At 37.6% G+C, this 26,018-nt stretch overlaps 1 protein-coding gene across 1 annotated transcript in view; it reads left to right on the top strand.

Annotated features, from left to right (window-relative positions):
- The window catches only part of LOC101740358 (uncharacterized), a 101,913-nt gene extending 76,201 nt beyond the window's left edge, over window positions 1-25,712 (top strand). Inside the window, exons 4-35 of the mRNA XM_012688574.4 lie at window positions 2,935-3,016; window positions 3,492-3,805; window positions 3,888-5,009; window positions 5,572-5,751; window positions 5,874-6,056; window positions 6,130-6,414; window positions 6,491-6,768; window positions 6,847-7,277; window positions 7,358-7,674; window positions 7,779-7,960; window positions 8,047-8,932; window positions 9,014-9,721; window positions 9,822-10,292; window positions 10,384-11,225; window positions 12,000-12,883; window positions 12,971-13,350; window positions 13,644-13,809; window positions 13,888-14,139; window positions 14,227-14,768; window positions 14,852-15,064; window positions 15,150-15,305; window positions 15,381-15,519; window positions 15,882-15,953; window positions 16,107-16,297; window positions 17,105-17,278; window positions 17,918-18,094; window positions 18,973-19,134; window positions 20,256-20,380; window positions 21,093-21,243; window positions 22,183-22,381; window positions 22,839-23,164; window positions 24,062-25,712. Of these exons, the coding sequence (XP_012544028.1) occupies window positions 2,935-3,016; window positions 3,492-3,805; window positions 3,888-5,009; window positions 5,572-5,751; window positions 5,874-6,056; window positions 6,130-6,414; window positions 6,491-6,768; window positions 6,847-7,277; window positions 7,358-7,674; window positions 7,779-7,960; window positions 8,047-8,932; window positions 9,014-9,721; window positions 9,822-10,292; window positions 10,384-11,225; window positions 12,000-12,883; window positions 12,971-13,350; window positions 13,644-13,809; window positions 13,888-14,139; window positions 14,227-14,768; window positions 14,852-15,064; window positions 15,150-15,305; window positions 15,381-15,519; window positions 15,882-15,953; window positions 16,107-16,297; window positions 17,105-17,278; window positions 17,918-18,094; window positions 18,973-19,134; window positions 20,256-20,380; window positions 21,093-21,243; window positions 22,183-22,381; window positions 22,839-23,164; window positions 24,062-24,093 (10,622 nt within the window). The 3' untranslated portion in view covers window positions 24,094-25,712. The remainder of the gene's footprint in view (window positions 1-2,934; window positions 3,017-3,491; window positions 3,806-3,887; window positions 5,010-5,571; window positions 5,752-5,873; window positions 6,057-6,129; window positions 6,415-6,490; window positions 6,769-6,846; window positions 7,278-7,357; window positions 7,675-7,778; window positions 7,961-8,046; window positions 8,933-9,013; window positions 9,722-9,821; window positions 10,293-10,383; window positions 11,226-11,999; window positions 12,884-12,970; window positions 13,351-13,643; window positions 13,810-13,887; window positions 14,140-14,226; window positions 14,769-14,851; window positions 15,065-15,149; window positions 15,306-15,380; window positions 15,520-15,881; window positions 15,954-16,106; window positions 16,298-17,104; window positions 17,279-17,917; window positions 18,095-18,972; window positions 19,135-20,255; window positions 20,381-21,092; window positions 21,244-22,182; window positions 22,382-22,838; window positions 23,165-24,061) is intronic.
- The last annotated feature ends 306 nt before the right edge of the window (window positions 25,713-26,018 follow it).

The raw sequence follows: 26,018 nt of genomic DNA, 5'->3' as shown, positions 1-26,018 counted from the left end.
ACACGCTCGTTGAATTATCTTCCCTTTATCGTTTACCCCCAAAAACACAATCTAAGTACATCTGTGTATCATCGTCTTTATCTCTTTTGATCGAGTTGCTAGTGCACTGTCAATGCAAAACCTAAAAGATAGACCAGTTTCTAATAATCCAAAACTTCAGTTTTTGTCTGACAAGGTCGAAACCAACAGTTACAATAAAAAGGCAAGTAATCCGTGACTATGGCAATAAATATTTGAAAACCGGCGTAAATGAATACTATGTCTTGAGCAATAGAACTATCATTAAAGACTATAGACTATATACATTAGGCTAATTTTAATCTGGTCCTTTTTTTTCCTGGTTTTTACATAAAATCTTCATGAATGATATTGAAACTTATACAAACAAATCCTATACAAACAAAATGACGTGTTTCTGAATAATTCAAATAAATAGAATTCAATAATTGCTTACCGACATTTCGACTCTGAATTCTAATGAACACAAATATTAACGTCTGCATAATTGGTTGCAATTTTATGTATATTAGAATACGGATTACATTTTTACTCGCTAACATAATATAGAAGTGGGTTAAACATTGCATAGTATTGCGGCGAACCAGTGAAGCGCGAATAAAACGCAGTCTTTACGATCCGTCGCCAAACGAATACGCTCTATTTATTCAATTTAACTTTTTTCTAAGCATCGCGCACTGAAATGAAATCGCTATTGAATTATTAACCACGAATATTGAGTATTATTATTATTTGGTGGTAGGACCTCTTGTGAGTCCGCGTGGGTAGGTACCACCACCCTACCTATTTCTGCCGTGAAGCAGTAGTGCGTTTCGGTTTGACGGGTAGGGCAGCCGTTGTAACTATACTTGAGACCTTAGAACTCATATCTCAGAATGGGCGGCGCATTTACGTTGTAGATGGGCTCCAGTAACCACTTAACACCAGGTGGGCTGTGAGCTCGTCCACCCAATTAAGCAATAAAAAAAAATTAAATGACAAACACAAACAATGTGGCTATGTTTAAGGTATATAATATTATTTACGAAATTGCGAGAATTTATCAATGTTTCATAATATCAAATTTTAGAACTGCTACTATTACGTAAAGTCCTAATGAAAGCACGAATAAGTTTAAAATTTTATCTGAACACGTAAAACCTTTTTCGCTGAGTATTAAATTTAACTTGAAACATAAGTTTGACTAAATGAATAATTCCATACTGTGGAACAGCGCAAACCTCATAATAAAGCAGCCAGCATACCAGTCACTTTAAGCTTAGTTTCACGTCCTTCACTTACAATTGCGTAAGTTTCAAAATTAACAAGGGACTTCTGAGCACGTCTCTCTGAACCCGACGCTAACAGACAATTTCATTTGCATCATAATGCAGAGACTGTTTCGTGTCATTGTCAAGTAATGTAGTATTTTATTATTTTTAGAAAATATATTAATATGTGTAAATAGATTGATCTACCCGCGTTTAGCGAACTTCTAAAAAGGAGGAGTTTCTCAATCTATTTTTTTTTTATGTGTAGTAAGTAACCTTAGAACTTTCTTCAAGGTGAACAGCTTTTGATGTTTCGTTTTTATACGAAAGATTTTACTTTTCATGGCCACGTTTAAATTTTATCAAGATCTTCGAGTTATTCTCATTGATATACATATTGGTAATATTCTCCTTTTATTTAGATTACGTCGGTTTTCTTGTTTGTTAAAATTTCCTATAGTATTATGTGATTTCCATAACATATAATAAAACATTCCATAAATACGTACCTGACACGTGCTCTCAAACTACATACGCGATTAAGGAATGACATTAATAACATTAATGGTAAACCCGTAAAACTTGTTTTAGATTGTTACTTGTGGTAGGGGCGTATTAGAAATCCCACGAAAATCTAAATAATGAGGCGTTCTGTATTGCTGGCACGCGAAGATATCACCATCCTGCATATTTCGGTCGTAAACCAATCATCTATTCCGGTTTGAAGAGTCAGACTTCTATCTATTCTAACTTAATGTATACTTACAGCCTCTAAACGTACACCTACATTAGGCTTTATACATATGTATGTAAAACTCAATAACGTTAAATTACATATTACGATATTACTTATTTGCTCTCCATAGACATCAGTCCTAGACTTAAATGACGCCAATTTTCTATTTAATTAAATGAATTAAAACATTTTCATCAAACTTTCGAGAACTTTAGTTTTAGAGTAAAACGAAAGCAGCGTACACAGCTTTCACCGAAAGCCCTAAGAACAGTGAAAGCCATTATTTGAGAAACCACATTGTCTGCGTCGTGTCGTAGAGTTTAAACGCGTTATTACACCAAACAATATACACACTAGATAATTTACAAAGTTAACACGTAAAGTACACTAGCGTAAAACTTTTACTTTTAGGTGACACGAGCTGAAACTTTAATAATGTTACTTATAGTTAGTTACATTGCAAAGGTAGACGTGACTTAGCGAGTAAGGATTTTAGTTAACAATATTATAATCATGTCCTATTTTAATAATTGTCTGTGAACGATAGACATGTAATTAGTAGTAGGTAGTAGACGGTAGGTAGCGGCTTGGCTCGGTAGGCAGCGGCTTGGCTCGGTAGGCAGCGGCTTGGCTCTGCCCCTGGCATTGCTGAAGTCCATGGGCGACGGTAACCACTCACCATCAGGTGGGCCGTTTGCCCGTCTGCCTACAAAGGCAATAAAAAAAATTTTTTTTTTTAATTAGGTTTTTGCATGTTCTAGATATAATATTGTGAAGGTGCAGTTTTAAGTCGACTTTAATCTTATCGTTTGACAATTTCCGATTTTCTACGAGTAGTTTCGTGATCGGGGACAGCTAAGACGTTTCAATGTTGCGCTCGAATGCGAGGAAACTACTTTAGAATCGCCTCATTGTTCTTTCTCTTTTCAGGCTGGGAACTAAAAGGACTACATTGCTACAAATTCTTCAATATCAGGCACTCTTGGGAAAAAGCTGCAGAGCTATGTCGGAGGTAATTAATCTAATAGAATAGTTTTTTTTTGTTATATTTTTAATTTAAACGTTATCCAGAGTAAGAAAAAATGTGAAAATGGTAAATCTGAATGGTTTATCTAATGATGCAACCAGAAATGACTAAGTTAAAATTGCGGTCAAGTTAAGGTGGAAGATAATTTTCAAATAGCATGTAAAGAATACCGACCGTCACCGAGACGTCACCGAGAATCGGACGTAGGCGCGCGATAAACACAATAAGATGCTCCGACTTCGTATTAATTTTTTGTGATACTCATTTTTTGAATAAGAATCACCGCGTCTTCATAATACTCAATTCGGTGCTGTTTTCAACAACAACAAAGAATCTTTTATGTTGTTCTGTTTAAATAAATATGTAAAAATGTAATTCCATTTACATTGTAGCTCAAGTATTTAATAATATAAATGACTTAAATGACTCTTCTCCTTATTATAATCCTTATGTGTTTTAGGTACGGCAGCGAATTAATGGTAGTAGACAGTTACACAGAAAACAATATGACTGCAAACATGGTGCCGGCTAGTCCTAGTAATAACCATTACTGGCTCGGGCTTGCCTCAGTTGATGATCTTCGAACGAATACACTTGAATCTGCTGCCGGTGGATTAGTTTCACAATACGCTGGATTCTGGGACTTAAAACAGCCAAACCCAAAAGAAGGCGAATGCGTAGATGTTCTTGTCACATCGGATAGTCAATCTTGGGAGCTAACAACTTGCGAAACATTATTGCCCTTCATGTGCAAAGCCAACGCCTGTCCAGCCGGTAAGTGCTAATGAATCGAATTTTCACCCATACTAACATAAATTGAAACAATAGCGGTATATCCGTACTGTCCTTGTTGCAGGAACCTTCCATTGTTCTAACGGAAGATGTATCAACGCAGCCTTCAAATGTGACAAACAAGATGATTGCGGTGATGCATCAGACGAAATGGACTGCGCTTCTGAGTGTCACTTTTATATGGCGAGCAGTGGAGATGTAGTGGAATCCCCTAATTATCCACACAAATATCCATCATTTAGCGAATGCAAATGGACTCTTGAAGGGCCTCAAGGACAAAATATTCTTTTACAATTCCAAGAGTTTGAAACAGAAAAATCCTTTGATACAGTCCAAATTCTTGTCGGCGGTAGGACCGAAGAAAAATCAGTAAATTTAGCCACCCTATCAGGAAAACAAGATTTATCTAACAAACTCTATGTATCTGCATCTAATTTCATGATTATTAAATTTAGCACAGATGGTTCTGTAGAAAAGAAGGGATTCAGGGCATCATGGAAAACAGAATCTTCTAATTGTGGTGGTGTCCTTCGAGCTACACCTCAAGGCCAAGTTTTGACGTCACCGGGCTATCCAAATGGGTACCCAGGTGGCTTAGAATGCATGTATATAATCGAAGCCCAACCGGGCCGAATTGTTTCATTAGAGATTGAAGATTTAGAACTAGGAATGAACAGAGATTACATCGTTGTAAAAGACGGTAATACCCCTTCCAGTCCAGTGTTGGCCAGATTGACGGGTCCTGGTGAAGACAATGAAAAAGTTGTGATTTCGACAACAAATCATCTTTACTTGTACTTTAGAACAAGCCTGGGAGATTCTAAAAAGGGATTTAATATGCGATATTCGCAAGGCTGCAAGGCTACCATTATTGCGGCTAATGGTACATTCACATCTCCGGCATACGGTCTAACAAATTATCCCAACAACCAGGAATGTCTCTACAGAATTAAGAATCCTACCGGAGGTCCGCTTTCGTTGAAGTTTGATGAATTTAATATTCATTCTTCTGATGTAGTACAAGTTTTCGACGGCTCGAGTACAAATGGACTCAGGTTACATTCTGAAAATGGATTTACTATAAAACCTAGAATAACTTTGACTGCTTCCAGTGGTGAAATGTTAATACGATTCGTATCTGATGCATTGCATAATGGAAAAGGATGGAAGGCGACGTTTTCTGCAGGTACATTTCAGTAAAAACATGCTGTATTTTTTTTAATATTGTGTGTATTTCGTGTATTCTATATATGTGGTTATCAGAACTTACAAAAGGTGTGGTCATGTTATCTATAATGAAGAAGTTAATATGATAATATGTTTTCTTACAAGTTCCCCAGGAAAATTTACAAAGCGGCGCAATATTTTCTTTTCCCTACCTGTTCGCTGGTATCCTAAAGAGCTATTCCAGCTACACACTGGCACTATCAAGAGTAGTGCTTAGCGGAATCTATCACCGGATCAGAATCGATAGCCACTGAGAAGATCCGGGAAGCAACTCAGTGGGTTGTGTGTATTGGGAATAGACTATATCTATGGAAGCGTGATGACTAGGGATTTTAGTGACCTGGCTTATTTCGGCGACATCGAGTTGCTCATTTCTACAGTGAAGCCATCACACGTTCCGGCTTGCAACTCCGGCATTCATCAACACTAGGCTGGCTGTATTTCTGTCTCCTTATAAGAAGCGTTATGCCTAGGAAAAAAATGCAAAATGTATGTTACTAAAACGTAAGGTTATTTTACAGATTGCCCACCACTAAAATCTGGCATAGGAGCACTAGCATCAAATAGAGATACTGCTTTCGGAACAGTCATAACGTTCTCTTGTCCAATTGGTCAGGAATTTGCTACAGGAAAACCCAGACTTACAACTAAATGCTTGGACGGTGGAAATTGGTCAACGATGTACATACCTAGCTGTCAAGGTAACTACGACTAACGACTATTTATTACAAAATCGCATTATAAATACGTCAATTTAGAGACAAATATCTCATTTATGCGGTGTTTTAAAATGTGTTGTTAAAATTATTTTTGTTATTTTCAGAGGTATATTGTGGTCCAGTGCCGCAAATTGACAATGGTTTTTCAATCGGTTCCACAAACGTGACATATCGTGGTGTTGCCACTTATCAATGTTATGCAGGTTTTGCTTTTCCAACTGGTCAACCAATTGAAAGAATATCATGTTTATCCGACGGACGATGGGAACGAACCCCCACTTGTTTGGGTACTTATAATTAACTTAAAAATAACTGTATTTATGTTGAGTTCAAATCTAAAATTTTATCTATTATTTACAGCTTCTCAGTGCGTAGCCTTGCCTGACGTACCGCACGCGAATGTAACGATTCTTAACGGTGGCGGTCGTAGCTACGGTACAATCGTCCGTTACGAATGCGAACCAGGCTATGTTAGATCTGGTCAACCAGTACTTCTCTGTATGAGCAACGGCACGTGGTCTGGAGACGTACCAACCTGTACAAAAACCATATGTTCTAAATTTCCCGAAATAAAAAACGGTTATATCGTAGATCAGAGCAGAACTTACATGTTTGGCGACGAAGCACGCGCGCAGTGTTTTAAAGGTAATATTTAGCATTCATCAGGATTAATACATAAATTCAAGTTACGTACAGATTTAAAATGTCACTTTTCAATTAGGTTACAAATTAAATGGACCTAGCATACTAAGATGTGGGGCAAACCAAGAATTTGATCAAGCACCAACATGTGAAGATATAAATGAGTGCTTGAGTTCGCAATGCGACTCAGTCTCAACTGAATGTAAAAACACTCAAGGAGGATTCTTCTGTCCCTGTCGAACTGGTTTTGCACCCAGCTTAGATTGTAGACCTGTTGGCGATTTAGGACTTATAAACGGAGCAATCCCTGACGAGTCAATCTCGACATCAACACCAGAACCAGGATATAACAGTGGTGTAAGTTAAAACTGACACTGTTTCAAATGTCTCAATTGTACACTTCCCAAATTACATTTAGATTTCCTTATTTGTCAGATGGTGCGCCTTAACAACGGAGGTGGATGGTGTGGTAACAATCTCGAAGCCGGCGCGAATTGGATTTTAATCGATTTGAGAGCTCCAACAATTGTCCGAGGATTTAGAACGATGAGTGTAATGCGAGCTGATGGCAATATTGCATTTACTTCTGCCATACGCATACAGTACACAAATGATCTTACCGATGTTTTCAAAGATTACACTAATCCTGACGGGACTGCTGTAGAATTCCGTATTTTAGAACCAACTCTATCTGTACTTAATCTCCCAGTACCTATAGAAGCACAATACGTCAAGTTCAAAATTCAAGATTATGTTGGAGCACCATGTTTGAAATTAGAAGTTATGGGATGTGCGAGATTAGACTGTTTAGATATTAATGAATGCAGCGAAAACAACGGAGGATGTGAGCAAAAGTGCTTAAACACGTAAGTAACAGATATTTAGAACATCATACCGGATCGAGGATAAGTTAATTGATCATATTAATATATACTTCAATTTGCAGGCCCGGCAACTTTTCATGCGCGTGTAATCTTGGATTTGAATTATATTCTTCCAATGGAACAGCAGGTTTCTCAATTGAACTATCTGAAACCGGTGAAAGAGACGGAGATACATATCAAAGGAATAAATCTTGCGTACCGGTCATGTGCCCCCCACTTGCACCACCTGAAAACGGACAACTTTTATCGACAAAAAAATCTTATCACTTCGGTGATACAGTTCATTTCCAATGTGACTTTGGATATGTAATGTCAGGATTTTCGACATTACAATGCACCTCAAGTGGAACTTGGAATGGAACTGCTCCTGAATGTCAATGTAAGTTTCAAAACGTGCTATTTGTAAATCACAAATTTATGTGCATACATGACGTTATTATATACCTCGGTTTTGGATATCAACTAATTACTTAACAATTTCAGATGCTCGATGTGTAACTTTATCTGACGACAAAAACGATGGCTTAAGAGTCATAAGGGATGATCCTGAAAGTGTTTTAGTACCATACAGAGACAATGTTACAATAACCTGCACTTCTCCTGGGAGACACCTGAGAAATACTCTCACATCTTCTTTTAGACAGTGTGTTTACGATCCTAAGCCTGTAAGTAATTGAACCCTATAAACCTTGAAGCCTGTAAACAATTGTATACATATCAAAATTTCTATGTTCCATATTATTGATTTTAGGGTCTTCCTGATTATTGGTTTTCTGGGGCACAACCACAATGTCCAAGACAAGACTGCGGTATCCCAATGCCAACACCTGGTGCAGAATATGGGCAATATCTTGATACTAAATATCAAAGCTCCTTTTTCTTTGGTTGCCAAAACACTTTCAAACTTGCTGGGCAGACAAGTAAACACGATAACGTTGTAAGATGTCAGGCAAATGGCATATGGGACTTCGGAGATTTGAGATGCGAAGGACCAGTTTGTGAAGACCCAGGTAGACCTGCTGACGGCTACCAAATTGCAAGAAGCTATGAACAAGGATCTGAAGTGCTATTCGGTTGTTCAAGACCTGGCTATATCCTAATAAATCCGAGACCTATAACATGCATGCGTGAACCGGAATGTAAAGTTATCAAACCTCTGGGTCTTGCTTCGGGTAGAATACCCGACTCCGCTATCAATGCTACATCAGAAAGACCTAACTATGAAGCTAAAAATATTCGACTCAATTCGGTTACGGGTTGGTGTGGTAAGCAAGAAGCTTTTACGTATGTGAGTGTAGATCTTGGTAAAGTTTACAGAGTCAAAGCTATCCTTGTAAAGGGTGTAGTAACCTCCGATATTGTGGGACGTCCTACTGAAATAAGATTTTTCTACAAACAAGCCGAAAACGAAAACTATGTTGTGTATTTCCCGAATTTCAATTTAACCATGAGGGATCCCGGAAACTATGGAGAACTAGCAATGATTACATTGCCAAAATTTGTCCAAGCAAGGTTTGTAATTTTGGGCATAGTCAGTTTCATGGACAACGCTTGTCTCAAATTTGAAGTAATGGGATGTGAAGAACCAAGCACAGAACCCTTATTGGGTTACGACTATGGTTATTCTCCTTGTGTCGGTGAGTAATCGCAAAAAAATTGTATCGGTCATTTTTTACCTCTTTTTTTAAAACATACTTAAACTACAACTTGATTTGCAGATAATGAACCACCAGTGTTCCAGAACTGCCCTCAACAACCGATTGTAGTCCAAACCGATGTTAATGGTGGCTTACTTGCTGTAAACTTCACTGAACCTACTGCAATTGACAATTCTGGTGCAATAGCTCGATTAGAAGTTACACCCCAGCATTTTAAAACACCAATTCAAGTATTCCATAATATGGTAGTTCGATATGTGGCTTTCGATTTTGATGGAAATGTTGCAATTTGTGAAGTAAACATTACTGTACCTGATTACACCCCTCCTAAATTAAGCTGCCCTCAAAGCTATGTTATAGAACTGGTGGATAAACAAGACAGTTACGCTGTTAATTTCAACGAAACGAGAAGAAGAATCAACGCAACTGATTCATCCGGAGAAGTTTACTTGAAGTTCATTCCTGAAAGAGCAGTTATTCCCATTCGAGGATACGAAAACGTCACAGTTATCGCCTCAGACAAATATGGCAACAAAGCTCAATGTCACTTCCAAGTATCAGTGCAAGCTACTCCGTGCGTAGATTGGGAACTAATGCCTCCAGCAAACGGCGCAATGAATTGTATTCCGGGTGACAGGGGTATACAGTGTATAGCCACTTGCAGTCCAGGTTTTAGATTCACAGATGGAGAGCCTGTCAAGACTTTTGTCTGCGAAACGAAACGTCAATGGGTCCCATCTGCTGTTGTTCCAGATTGCGTTTCTGAAAGTACGTATTAAATATATATTAAATAAAAAAGCCGATAAACATTCAGTCAACTAATAATAAGCTTCCCTGCTTATTTTAATTTTAATGTATTTTTTTACAGACACTCAACAAGCTGCTTATCACGTCGTAGCCGGTGTACAGTACAGAGCTCTGGGTGCAGTTTCAAGTGCTTGTTTACCTCAATACAAAGATCTACTAGCACAATATGATAACATTCTAAACGAAAGGCTGTCACAACGTTGCTCAGCAGTTAATGTTAACATTAACGTAACTTTCGTTAAAGCTATGCCAAGTTTATTAGATGAAAATGTGGTCAAAATGGACTTTGTCTTGGCCATTACACCAGCCATTAGACAAACTCAGCTATATGATTTGTGTGGCTCAACACTAAATCTCATCTTTGATCTGTCTGTTCCATACGCAAGTGCACTTATTGAACCAGTACTAAATGTTTCATCCATCGGAAATCAATGTCCACCACTGAGAGCCATCAGAAGCTCAATAACAAGAGGATTTACTTGCAGTGTTGGAGAAGTATTAAATATGGATACAAACGACGTACCTAGATGTCGTAAGTTCATCTATCACACCTAAATTTTTCATGAGCATTTTCACTCATGTGTTTTAAATTGATCAATTAATTCAATCTTTCTTTGTTTTAGTACATTGTCCTGCTGGTACTTCCGCTGGAGAAAAGCAAAAGACGTGCACAATGTGTCCACTAGGATATTTCCAGAATCAAGCACGTCAAGGTTCGTGTTTGAAATGTCCTCAAGGTACATTTACTCGAGAAGAAGGCTCAAAAGATATTTCTGATTGCATACCGGTCTGCGGTTACGGTACATACTCACCAACTGGACTGGTTCCTTGCTTAGAGTGTCCCAGAAACAGTTACACTGCCGAACCTCCAGTCGGAGGCTTCAAAGACTGTCAAGCATGTCCGATAAACACATTTACCTATCAACCAGCAGCGCCAGGTCGTGACAAGTGTAGAGCAAAGTGTGCTCCAGGTACATATTCCCCAACGGGACTTGCACCCTGCTCTCAATGTCCTCGAAACTTCTACCAAAACCTTGTTGGACAAACAACTTGTATGGAATGCCCTACGAATATGAAAACAGTAGGAACAGGTGCAACAGGATTAGAAGAATGCATCCCTGTTGAATGTTCGAACAGCGCTTGCCAGCATGGAGGTCTATGTGTGCCGAAAGGACACGGTGTCCAATGCTACTGCCCAGCTGGATTTTCTGGACGCAGATGTGAAGTTGATATCGATGAATGTGCCAGTCAACCCTGTTACAACGGCGGTACCTGTACTGATTTGCCTCAAGGATACAGGTGCTCGTGTCCCACTGGTTACGGTGGAGTTAACTGTCAAGAAGAAAAATCTGATTGTAGAAATGATACGTGCCCAGAACGAGCTATGTGCAAAGACGAACCTGGATTCGATAACTATACTTGTTTGTGTAGATCTGGATATACTGGAATTGATTGTGATATCACAGTAAGTTCAGTACTCATAATTTTTTAATATTAGTTAAAAGATTTTCCTATAATAATTCACTGGTGGAAGAACGTGTTTTCAACCTGTACTAATGGGTACCTTAAATCCTTGTAAACAAACAATCGTGTTTACTTCATACGTAAAAATAACTGACATAGGCCTCCTCCCACAAAATAACCTTTATTACAGTGCAATTGAAACTAATCTCGTATCTCAAGATATATATTAGATTTATCGTCGTCGTGGCCTAAAGGATAAGACGTCCGGTACATTCGTATCTAGCGATGCACCGATGTTTGAATCCCGCAGGCGGGTACCAATTTTTCTAATGAAATACGTACTTAACAATTGTTCACGATTGACTTCCACGGTGAAGGAATAACATCGTGTAATAAAAATCAAACCCGCAAAATTATAATTTGCGTAATTACTGGTGGTAGGACCTCTTGTGAGTCCGCACGGGTAGGTACCGCCGCCCCGCCTATTTCTGCCGTGAAGCAGTAATGCGTTTCGGTTTGAAGGGTGGGCAGCCGTTGTAACTATACTGAGACCTTAGAACTTATATCTCAAGGTAGGTGGCGCATTTACGTTGTAGATGTCTATGGGCTCCAGTAACCACTTAATATTAGGTGGGCTGTGAGCTCGTCCACCCATCTAAGCAAAAAAAAGATAATGTTTCTATGGGCAATTTTGATCTCTATTTTTGAGCTCTCTCTGAAATCATGAGCTGTCAGTGCTAAAAGGGTAATATTTCATTATTCCGTTTCTTTGCAGATCGATCCATGCACTGCTAACGGAAATCCTTGCTCAAACGGTGCTAGTTGTATTGCATTACAACAAGGGCGCTTCAAGTGTGAGTGCTTACCAGGATGGGAAGGACAACTTTGTGACATTAATACAGATGATTGTATCGAAAAGCCTTGTCTTCTTGGTGCACCTTGTACGGACTTAGTTAATGACTTTAGCTGCTCATGTCCACCAGGATTCACGGGAAAACGTTGTCATGAAAAAATAGATCTCTGCTCAAGCGAACCATGCAAACATGGAATATGTGTAGATAAACTCTTCGTTCATCAATGTATATGTGACCCTGGTTGGTCAGGACCATCGTGTGATATTAACATTAATGAATGTGTGATATCACCATGTGAGAACGGAGGTCAATGTATGGACGGTATCGACGATTTCAATTGCGTATGTGAAACTGGTTTTACAGGAAAGAAATGTCAACACACCATCGATGATTGTTTATCAAATCCTTGTCAAAACGGTGCAACATGTATGGATCAAATCGAAGGATTTGTTTGCAAATGCCGACCTGGATTCGTAGGTCTTCAATGCGAAACGGCCATTGATGAATGTTTGACCGAGCCATGCAACCCTACGGGAACCGAACGCTGTATAGATTTAGACAACAAATACCAATGCGTCTGTCGTGAAGGTTTCACAGGAAAAATGTGTGAAACAAACGTTGATGACTGCGCTTCAAATCCTTGCTTTAATGGTGGATCGTGCACAGACGAAGTCGGCGGATACAAATGCGCCTGTCATCCAGGATGGACTGGCAAGAGATGCGAAAAAGACATCGGTAATTGCGTAAACCAACCCTGCCAAAATCATGCTAAATGTATTGACCTATTCCAAGATTATTTCTGTGTGTAAGTACAGTATTTTTTTCCGATTACATATAATTTTATTAAAATAGGCGAGAAACAATAATGACGTATGCTTTAAACTGATTACAGGTGTCCTAGTGGAACTGATGGAAAACAATGTGAAACGGCCCCGGAAAGATGTATTGGAAGCCCATGTATGCACGGCGGAAAGTGTCAAGACTTTGGATCAGGCCTTAATTGCACATGTTCATCTGATTACACTGGCATTGGCTGTCAATATGAATTTGATGCCTGCGAAGCTGGTTTGTGCCAAAATGGAGCAACGTGCATCGACGAAGGCGAAGGATACCGTTGTATTTGCGCTCCTGGATTTAAAGGACAAAATTGCGACGAAGACATTATCGATTGTAAAGAAAACTCTTGTCCACCTTCGGCAACATGCATTGACCTTCCAGGGAGATTCTACTGTCAATGTCCATTTAATCTAACGGGAGATGACTGTAGAAAAAGTAAGTCAAATTTAACACATTTTCTTATCATATTTACTATAGTTCTCAAGAGTCGTAAACATAAACTTGAAATTATACTTTCAAGGTCTAAACTCGCATTTACTTTAATATTATTTCCGACGTTACGAATACTCCACAGTTTTCATAGTCACGAACGACTAAGGTGCTATTTGTTAACATTTAAAAATTGTGCTAACTACCACCTAAATTTCTTGAAAAACATAAAAGTAATTTTAATAACTTTTCAATCAATTTAATTTTGTAATATCCATTGACATTTCCTTACCTTTCAGCAATCAGTGTTGATTACGATATGTACTTCAGTGATCCCTTAAGGTCAAGCGCAGCCCAAGTGGTACCGTTTGATACCAATTCAGCAGATAGCTTAACTATAGCCATGTGGGTACAATACACACAACAAGACGAAGGCGGTGTCTTCTTCACAGCATATAGCGTAAGGTATGTATAACACCATATTAGTTATAATTGTCGTTATGTTCAATGAATTGAATTAACCGTATAATTAAATATCCACAGCAATTCCCACATTGCGCTTAACAGAAGACAAGTCATACAAGCACATTCAAATGGAGTTCAGGTGTCTCTATTCTCTGAACTACAAGATGTATACCTCAGTTTCGGAGAATTCGCTACGGTCAACGATGGACAATGGCACCATGTTGCGTTGGTGTGGGATGGTAGCAATGGCGGCGAACTCACATTAATCACTGAAGGACTGATTGCCAGCAAACTCGCTGGTTATGGCAGCGGTCGAACCTTGCCACGATAGTAAGAACAAACTTTTGTTCAGTGAAAAGCCTATAATAACTTTATTAATGCTTAAATAACTCCCTTAATTTTTGCCATTTTTTACAGCATCTGGGTAACATTGGGTAAGCCGCAGTCCGATAATCCAAAGGCGTATACCGAAGCCGGATTCCAAGGACATCTTACCAAGGTACAAGTCTGGAATCGAGCACTAGACGTCACTAATGAAGTTCAAAAACAAGTCCGTGACTGCAGAACGGAGCCTGTCCTTTACAGTGGTTTAACTTTGACCTGGGCTGGATATGATGACATAATTGGTGGAGTAGAACGAATCGTACCATCACATTGTGGACAAAGGGTTTGCCCTAATGGCTACAATGGTCAAAAATGTCAACAATTAGAAGTCGATAAAGAACCACCAAGAGTAGATAGATGCCCTGGTGACTTATGGGTGATTGCTAAGAATGGATCATCTATTGTCAACTGGGATGCACCTGTATTTAGCGACAATGTTGGAGTGGCAAAAGTAGTAGAAAAATCTGGACATAAGCCAGGAGAGAACCTTGCTTGGGGAGCATATGACATAGCCTACATTGCATATGACGCCGTGGGTAATGCAGCGACATGCACATTTAAGATTACAGTATTATGTAAGTTACCAAATAACGTCATTGTGAAACTTCCTATTTTATAAACTCATATGAATACAATAAAAATAACAATTATTTTTTAGCGGAATTCTGTCCACCTTTACCGGATCCTCTGGGTGGTTATCAATCTTGTCGCGATTGGGGCGCAGGAGGTCAATTCAAGGTCTGCGAGATTGCTTGTCGCGATGGCTTGCGATTCTCACAGCCCGTACCTCCGTTCTTTACATGCGGCGCAGAAGGCTTTTGGAGACCAACAACTGATCCAAGTTTGCCACTAATATATCCTGCTTGCTCACGTAAGAATTAAAAACACAAGTATTACTGGAAATAAAGCGTATACATCTTATACTCTTGACATTTTACATTGGATTTATTCTGCAGCTGCTTCACCTGCTCAACGTGTCTTCAAAGTATCTATGTTGTTCCCGAGTTCTGTTCTCTGCAACGACGCTGGCCAAGCCGTACTTCGACAAAAAGTACGCAGCGCTATCAATCAACTCAATAGAGATTGGAACTTCTGCTCTTACGCAATTGATGGTACAGTACAAGCTTCTTAAAATTTGATGCATATTTTTTTTAATTTTGAAAGTTATTGAAATTATTTGTTGATAGGTACTCGAGAATGCAAAGAATTGGATATTAATGTGAAATGCGATCACCGCGCCAACAGGCAGACTAGACAAGTGTCGTCCCCTCCCACAGTAACAGCTGAAGATACCTATGTTTTGGACGCTATAATTCCTGTCGAAGAGTAAGTTCCATCAGACTAAGCGTCCACACAGTTTAATCGTATATTAGAAGTTAAAAAAATACTTTAAAAAGGGAGGTGTCGGAATAGCACTTACCTAAAACATTATCTGTTTATAGAGCACATAGTGGCATGTGTTACTAAGTATTATAGCAAAATTAAATTTTGTAAAAATTGCCTAGAAACTAAAATACATTATCATTAGAAACATTGATAGATTCTCTAGATAAAGCAATCAAAGCAATCTAGATGAAGCACTTAAATCTAATTAAAAAAAAAACTATACTATTATCAATTTATAGCACTGTAGATCATGTAAAGCATGTACTTCCATCACAATTGCATGTATTTTATTTGGCACTTAGGACACGAAGCAGTAGGGAGGGTCGACAAATTGGCGATACGTACAGCGTTGAAATATCTTTCCCGGCTGTCAAGTAAGTTGTTTGCATGCTTGTAGCACTCTCACATTCCCATAAAGTATTTTGAACGTTGCAATATTTCCTACTTACGTATATCACATATGTTAATGAAATTAATTTTCATTATTTTCGTCATATTTTTTCTGTAAGCAAAACTGCTTTTTTTAGCGACCCAGTAATCCACGGCGGTAATAACGAAAGATCGACTGTGCAACGATTACTGGAGAAATTAATTCTCGAAGACGAACAATTCGACGTTAGGAATATCCTTCCGAATACCGTACCTGATCCCGCGAGCTTGGTGCTTGCTTCTGATTACGCCTGCCCTACTGGACAGGTCGTAATGGCTCCTGACTGTGGTGCGTATTAAATTCAAACTAAAAAAATTACGTCTTACGTCAGAATATCAAGGCAAGTAGACAAAAATTTTAATATCAGAGTCAACAAGGTATATTGTGCCAGGTCTTGTCATAAATGCTTTCAATAAAATAAAATACACGTGAATATTCCTTATTCCTTATTTTCTCATTTTCGGGTCAATCTTTGGTAAATAGCCTTGTGCAATTAAACTGGAGTGAAATGAATTGCTATGATAGCATTACACAAGTGTAGGTCTGGATTAGTCGAATATTTTGGTATCGTGGATTTATAACAGGGATGGTTAACGTTTGTGCCAGAAAAGATCTACCCGTTGACGTAATATTTGTACTAATCAGAGCTAAAGACAGGCCGTTGTCTCGCCCGAATTTAACCCGTTAATTATGCTTTATGATCTCTTTTAGTTTCGCATACTTTTAACGCCATGATATTTTTTAATCCATTAAACATTCTGTAATAATGCCTGTGGCGAATTTTTATCTGCGTTTAAGTGATTGTACGAAGGTCAACCCACACTACATTATTAACTGTATCAAGTAAATGAAAAAAAAAATTATTCCTTCTACCAATATCTATGACAAAAATACATAGGTAATATTCGTTATACTTTTCAATATTGATACCTACGCGATAATATCTATCTAAACGATGTGAAATAGCATTTACAAACTAAGATAAAGCCCAAAAAAACTACACTCGAATCCACTTCTAACAACACAAAACATTTTTTTTCGAAATTCTAATCCAATACACTATTAAGCGATAATAATATTTAATAATCATTTCAGTGGCATGCGCTGTCGGTACCTTCTTAGATTCGGCCACCGACTCGTGCAAGCCGTGCCCCATGGGAAGCTACCAATCAGAAGCTGGACAATTACAGTGTATCTCCTGCCCAACGATAGCTGGCCAACCTGGAGTTACCCAAACAACAGGAGCTCGAAGCGCTGCTGACTGTAAAGGTGCTTGGCACAAACACTTTTTAGATTAAGTGTGCATCTCTCTCAATACGAATGGCAAACCGTCGACGTCGCCCAAAGCACCTCATTATGGATCCTCCTGATCCATTAACGGTGCTTGTGGTACCTACAAGCACCGTTAATGGATCAGGTCACCGTCCTCGTCGAACCCTTCGCTTGCGACGAAGGGGTCGACGAGTGAATTAACCCATAGACACTACCCACTGAGTTTCTCGCCGGATCTTCTCAGTGGGTCGTAATTCCGATCCGATGGTAGATTCTGCGAAGCACTGCTCTTGCTAGGGTCAGTGTTAGTAACACTCCGGTTTGAGCCCCACGAGCTCACCTACATACGTTAGGGTGAAGCTGAAATAGCCTCTCAAAGCTATCAGTATAGGTAGGAAAAAAAATCTGTCAACAAAGATAAGAATCAGGTCATGTTGAAATAGATAATCAATTAGAATTTACTTTTTCATGACTGCTTATAATATAACCAATCACATTATTTCAAATCAAATAGAAGAGCGAGGTTCATTAATTGAGATAAGTCTTTATTTGAGATGTCTCGTTCTTCTCGATTCAAATAAGCTAATATATATATTTAGATCAGCCGTTTAGTAATTCAACTATTATAATTTTCAGAGAAGTGTGCCGCTGGTAAATACTTTGACGCTGAGGCGGAACTTTGCCGTCCATGCGGTCACGGTTCCTATCAACCAAGAGAGGGCGCCTTCTCCTGTATCTCCTGTCCCAGAGGTCAAACCACTCGAGCCACAGAAGCGGTATCTGCTGCCGAATGCAGAGACGATTGTCCTTCAGGTACTTTTAACGCTATATTTGATGCTTCGTCTTTATAAGACAACGTTTTGGATTCTTACATACAAGTAAACAATATGTTCCAACATCCTGTCTATCAATGTCGCAAGGCAGTCATTCTCTCGGGTTTGAATAGCAAGAAAACCGTTTTTACACTACAGTTGAATATTCGATCTCACATCTCAGATTGAACATAAAATATGAATTACATATGTTATCCTTGGTAACCATTGAACATTTTCCAGCAAATGCAAAGCTAAACGATTTTTAATGCTATTTATTCCATTAGAGTTAATTGAGCTGCACTTCTTTTTCTGCTTTTACCCCTATTCCTGACGTCAACCTACTTAAATATTGGTAAAACTTGTTACATGTTTAAATATTATGGGAATAAGTATAAGGACTAAATACCACTACCATGGACAAAAACGTAAAAAAAGTGGCTACAGGTTCGTAAAATCACGAGGCCTTTTATTAATAGCCAATATCTCACCATGTACCTAACAGTACGATTAGAACTAATCACGGCTTCATTGTTTCGACTTGCTCTAGATACGTCCTTACGGATCCATCAGATCCAATAACCCTTGCATTAGACATCATTAGCTCTAACACAAGGAGTAGGGACCCCGAACATCAGCCCGCTGAGTTTCTCGCTGGGTCTTCTCAGCGGGTCGCGAATCCGATCCGGTAGTAGATTCATTCGCGAAAGAGCTACTCTTCAGTCGTTAGGTCTCCTTTGGAGGCACTCGGGTAGCTGTTAGCAAATCCCACCCCTCCTTGCTGAGCCTTTACTCGCCCACCTGCCCTGGTAAAACTGGAAAGGCCTCCGGGCCAAAAGTAGCTCCTCAAACATAAAAAAATATGTTTTGGCTTTTCAGGAGAACAGTTAGGCACTGATGGAGGTTGTGAACCTTGTCCTCGAGGTACATGGCGCGCGACAGGCGCGGGAGCCGCGTGCGCGCCGTGCCCTCCTGGGACTACCACACCGCAAACAGGCGCTTCCTCTGCAGATCAATGTTCTTTGCCCGTTTGTAGACCTGGTAAGTTCGTGATTACCCGGTAACTGAAACGGCGTTCATTTCACGACATCATAGCAATAATAATGCATGCATTACATAACAAAACATTAATAATAATAATATAACTCTTTATTTAACACCACATGTACAGAGTAAGCTTAAAAAACAAATAAAAGACGCTGACATAAATTGGCGGCCTTATTGCTAAAAGCGATCTCTTCCAGGCAACTTTGCAGGGAGAGGAATAAGCAAACTCGACGGTGCTACATCTTAATAAACTTACATAAAAATATATACTTATATACACATGTGAAAAAGAAATACAATATAAGATAGACTTACATACGATTAAATACAAATAAATACTAAAAATATGCAAGTAAATACAAAATAAGTAGCAACTTGTACTGTAACATTAGCGTTATATAAAAATAGTTCATCAGAACCTGCTATTCTTTAACGCGTGTAATATATCACACATAAGATCAAATGCCCATTATTCAAATTTGAACAATTAATTTGATACTTAACATTACATTACGTACTATAATAGGTACTGAAATATCGACGAATTTAACAATAAAATTATTACAATGTTATTTTTTATATTCAGAAGCTGAATTTTTACATATTTTATCGTAAGCATCACTTCTGTTGACCTGTAAGATTAGCTTCAAATAAAGTATTTCTTCAACGGTCAAAAGCAGAGACACGAAACTTTTTGTACGCATTTTATTATGATAGCCGATTTTCAGATCTATTATAACACGGTTGCTACGCCGTTCTAGACCCTGAATAAGATACTTTGCATACTTTTCTCACTTTGCACACTTGTATAAACTTTGCATAGACATAAATGCATATGCATTCAGTTACGAATACCCATTTCAATTATCTAATAACTTGTTTTGAAAAATAAGCACTATCTAACTATGAATTGATGTTAATTGAATAATGAAGTTCTCAAATCATATATGAATAGTTAAAAAAATATATATCCACAAAAAAAAACTACAAGCAAGGAAGCAATCGAGCTAATTCGGAGATTAAATCGGTTTCCTATCCGGTATTCAATTCTTGAACAAATAAAGTAAGATTCAAAGCAATTTGTATATCGATATTAAGATTTTTATTCATTTCAGGGTCATACCTCAACGTGACACTGAACACGTGCATTCAATGCAGAAAGGGTACCTACCAGTCGGAAGCACAACAGACAATATGCGTACCTTGTCCTATAAACACGAGTACCAGAGGACCGGGCGCGGTTAGTACAATAAAATCAATTTGCTCCATAAATTTTTGACACAAGATTTCTGTACTACCATACCGATTCCTCAATCATGTCGTTTTGTTAAATATATTAATTATGGTTTATTGGTGGTACCGCGTTTTACTCGCTGTGATAGGTACCGCCATCCTGCATATATTAGCCGCAACGCAGACATGCGTTTCCTTTTAAGAGTGGGATAGCCGTTGTACTATCCAACTGAGACTTGTGAATGGCGATATTCATGTTATGATTTCTATGGGCTCTGAAAGCTACTTACCTGCGCCGAAGCTATTAGGCTTATAAGGGAATCGTAAAAGAATATGAATACCGTTAAATCCTCTTCCAAATTAAAATGTATCATCGTTACGTGCACGATGCGAATTTCAATAACCGATGAATATATCTCCCCCACTTATATTCCATGTGAAGTAGAATATAAACATTCTTGAGAATATTCGAGTGGAACGGAAGACACAATATTAAATTCTTTGTAGATTTACATGGAACACGTTTCTCGTTATTCACGGCGAAGTTTCAAATAAATTTTAATGAAAACAGTAATCAAAACACAATTGGGATACGATGTTTTCGAATTTTGATTTAAGAATTTCAAGTCTTCATCAAAAATTACTTATTGAGAATATTTATTGTATTAATTTCGATTATCAATATTAAATGTCGATTAATGTGACTTTTTCTCATTCAGACCTCAGAGTCAGACTGCACAAATCCTTGCGAGATGAGCGGTCCTGAGATGCACTGCGATGTCAATGCATACTGCCTTTTGATGCCGGAGACAAGCGAATTCAAATGTCAGTGCAAACCTGGATTCAACGGCACTGGAAAAGTTTGCATAGGTAAATAAGTGATTTCTTTAATTTACTAAATCTCTATATAATATATATATATTTGGAACAATTATGGTGATTGACAAATTAAGGAGCGGATGGTTAGCGTTGTATGGACATGTGATAGGTAGAGAGAAGATGCATGTGACTAGGAGATGTATGGAAACGGTAGTGCAAGGTAGAGGGGGAAGAGGTCGACCGATGAAGACATGGATGGAGTGTGTGGATGATGATATGAGAGAGAGAGAGAGAGGAGTGAGTGTTGAGGTGACGGCTAATAGAAGAGAATGAAGTAGAAAAAATCACTGTGCCGACCCCACCTATGAGATAAGGTGGAGGAGACAAAGAAGAAAAAGATATATTTGGAACATCTTATTTTATACAGATAATTTTAATAATAATAATTTTCCGTTTGTACAGTAATTGTACAGCACATTATTCAATTTTACAATACCAGCTTAATTTATTAAATGTAATTAAAATTACTAACGTCCGCCTAAAGATCGAATTTCCACTATAACCACTTTAACCTCAACCCTTACATTCAGTTTCTGTACCTTGTGGTTTAATTAATTGACATTTTGAACCAAAAAAATTTAAAGCTCGTCCAGAGTAGAATTCACATATCTATACTAATATATAAATCTACAGTGGTTTTTACGAATGTTCTGTGATAACTACTGAACCATGCATCCGATTGACTTGAAACTTGGTATCCATGTAGAAAATACATATACTTAATGGATAGGCTAACATTTATATGAGTGTCGGACTCGCTACACCAGTTGCGGGGGCGTTAATGATGAGAATCTTTGTGGGGGTGAGAAATAATAATGTTAATCTTAAATGCCCAGCGAAGCAGACGGGTACAGCTAGTTAGTTTAATATAGCTAGAGTCTGTGGTAGATTCGTCATTCAGAATCATTGTTTAAATAACTTTATTTCCAGACGTGTGCCTTGACTACTGCGACAATGGAGGCGAATGCATAAAGGACGCTAGAGGCGAACCTTCGTGCAGATGCACGGGTTCGTTCACCGGAAGACACTGCAGGGACAAGAGCGAGTTCGCATACATTGCGAGCGGTGTCGCCGGTGGAGTCATCTTTATTATATTCTTGGTCCTGCTTGTATGGATGATTTGCGCCAGGTCAGTTTTAATTCAGTTCTGTAAATATACCTATCTACTGTTGTATATTCAGTTTCCACGATGATAAATAGACATTGTCAAAGCAAAAACATATTTTATAGATAATTTTAGCTGATTCGACCTATTTCATTTGGCCCTGTTTAGATCATTTCAGACGTTCAGTTTATAGTAGTTATCCCAAATTTATTTATTCATTACGTAAATACAACGAATTCATGCCTTAGGACATCCACTGAAATGATAGGGTGATGCTATTTCAGACACCACACGCCCAACTCAATTGAAATATTAACCTGATGTTTTAAGATGAAGTATGTATATGAAGTTCAAGCAACTTTTTAATTTAGCAAGAGAGAGACATTTAAAAATTTATTACTTAATAAAAAAAACTTAGCCTCTAATGTGTTGCAACAAATCTTTACCTCCAATAAAAAATAACGTCTTTATATCGCAACAGGTCAACCAAGAGGAAAGAACCAAAGAAGACACTCACCCCAGCTATCGACCAAAACGGTTCCCAAGTGAACTTCTACTACGGAGCTCACACACCTTACGCGGAATCAATAGCGCCCTCGCATCATTCAACATACGCTCATTACTACGACGACGAGGAAGACGGCTGGGAGATGCCGAACTTTTACAACGAGACTTACATGAAGGAGAGTTTGCATAATGGTATGAATGGTAAAATGAACAGCTTGGCGAGGTCAAACGCCAGCATCTATGGAACGAAGGAGGATCTTTACGATAGGTTGAAGAGACACGCGTACCCGGGTAAGAAAGGTCAGTATTCTTTATGTAGCACTTAGATTATATGCACGCTTTTATCGAGAATGCAGCTTGTCGCACTCATAACTCTGCTTATATATCGATTTTAGTAGTTAATACTAATATATTGAGTTTCCTTCTTGAACCTCTGCTATATTGTTATGCGGTCTCATGAAATACTGTAAGATATTGGTATTTAATGTTCAGGAAGCTTTCGAAAGCGAATATGGCACGTCTTAAAAGAAAAACTTCGTTATTTCAATTGTTATTCTGAATATTTATGCTAGATAATTATATAGTTAAAAACAAAAAAGACACTTTAAATAATAGTAAAACTGTAATAAAATAAAATATCCTAGTTCTGGTCAGGATATTAGATCAAAATAGATAAATTTTGGTATTATCTTCGGCCCTTCGTGTATGTCGATAAGTTTCAATTTAGGCCTCCATGTCTTAATGTGGGTAGCCTCATTCACGTTCTAAGGTCTATAGGTTTCGCACTTAATAACAGGAGAGCTGTAATCTTATTCACCAGAACAACAACAACAAAAAAAACCGTTTTAATAAAATCGACTTGAAGGCGTGTGTTCATATTATGTTGTCTATAAATCCCGCGTCACCTTTCAATAAAACTACTAAAACCTAAGCTATCAGTAGCTCAGACATACGATACAAAAACGATAAAAAATCAATAGTGATTGAAAAACATTTTTTATCGTGTGGACGTTCGGAACGACCTTATTAAAGTGCATGCTTGTTTATTTGTTACTATGAGCATATTTTATCAACATTATTGTATCAGCTGAAATGGAAAAATACGTCTTATGCAAAACAATAGCGTTATTTATCATTAAGTCACAGTAACATATTATCTGACGTAAGATTTAGAATCATCTTTTTGTTTTGTTTCAGAGAAGAGTGATAGCGACAGTGAAGGTCAATAGGGTGCTAGTTTGGAGAATTCTGGTCAATCTATGAACTATTTTTGTTATACCCTACCTACCGTAATAGTCTATTTAATGTAAAGGTTTAAGGGATGAAGTGTAGACGGTTTCATTTTAGTACTGATTTACAAAACGACGATGTAATTTAGTCACAAACTGTACCATCCTAGTTTTACCAGCGTCCAGAATTATCATCAGAAACAAAATGGCCGGTCTCTGACCGGTCACATAAAATTGAAATATTATTATAAGGTCGTATAATTACGATTCTGATTCATCGCTTTTGACCTTTCGTCGTCTGACCAGTACGAATAAAGATAGTGAATAATTTATATTCATCCATCGTGGCCAATGAATACATAATAACATTGATCGTGACTTAGCATTCGACCAAGGGTATATTCTTCGTCTGCTATTAGCTTTACTTTTAGATTTAATTTTTATGTTTATTAACAAACTCACTGTTTAAATCTTACCAAACACGATGAAAACATTCCTCAATAATTTATTAATTACATAAATAATAAACGTGTGACGTCATTTAAGATGTAGATCTATATCACGACATACAACAGGCACGTTGCCTCATACTATCAACAATTTCAAATGAAATTAATGAATATTAATCGCAAGACAATAAATACCATTGGGTTATCACGGCCGCCCCAGTGCCGTAATAAAACTTTGACAAGAAAAATACCGAGGAATTTAATTAGAATTAATCATGTTTAATTAGATGTTAATTTAGAATTTTCTTAGCAGTCTCCATTGAAATAACGAAAAGACGTACGTGTATTGATTATTCTGAGTATCGAAACGGAATGTATTCGAAAAATAGCTTTTCGAACTGAGCGAGACAACTACGTGTCTTATTTTAATAGATAAACAGTGAATGTGTTGACTTCAAATAATGGATCAACGAACAAAATGCTCAAGATGTAATTTAAGGCGAACACTGCCATATAAAATTAAATATGCAGGGCTTTTGAGTATAATATTAAACGAATTTTATAATCGTACCTAAGTACATTCCAACGAAATTAATGGAACGTGTAAATATAATAATTATGGAGAAAACATTTCTGTATATTTATGTTTATTTCAGTATCATAGCTGTAAGTGTTAATTCCAAAATTTGCATAATAAATATTAATTAATCCAATCTCTATGATACGTTTAGCTTAAGAAACGTTTATATTTTTTGTATGATAAACTAAAATAATATTTTGATGCAATTGTATGTGTATAAATGTGCGAAGTGAATGTAAAGAAAATAGTTATACGTATTAATGAAAACAATTATGTATAGCGTGTATTATATAAACGATTGATTTTTTATTTGTGTAAGCGTTAAAAAATACACATTTTCCAATCCATCCCATAATAATTTATGAGACATATCTATACTCTTCCTAACACTAGTTTTAATATTGAATTCGGTCATGGTAAACGTTTCAGAGTATCAGACTAGACCTGGTAAAAGTCTTATTACCGTGTATTCTAAAACTTTTTAATACTCATTAAGTGGTATGTAATCCATCACAAACACATTAGTGATTTACGTTAACAGTAATGTTTTTTTTTTACAAAATTTTATACAATAAATATTATACATATTATTTAGATTGTTTTTTTCTTTCAATAAAAAATCCTGTGTATTTAGCTAGTTTTTTAACTTCTCGATCGCATAAAAGTTAACAGAGTTTTGTATGGAGTTGGAATAGCTAAAAACTCGTACTCAACACACTGGTCACTGAATGATCCCAAATATGTACCTAGTTATTATAATGTAAGTTTTGCGACACGAATCTAATCTATCCACCGCATTAATTCTATGCATGACGTCTAGAGTGATATGAAACACAAGCCTCTCACAAAAAATTCTCGGTACAGAAAACAAGAAAACCTTCTTCGAAAATTGAGTT

The sequence above is a fragment of the Bombyx mori genome, chromosome 9 (assembly GCF_030269925.1).
Source record: "Bombyx mori chromosome 9, ASM3026992v2".
Taxonomy (NCBI): Eukaryota; Metazoa; Arthropoda; class Insecta; order Lepidoptera; family Bombycidae; genus Bombyx; species Bombyx mori.
The sequence above is the reverse complement of the archived record's forward strand: the minus strand, read 5'-3'. Positions and strand labels throughout refer to the sequence as shown.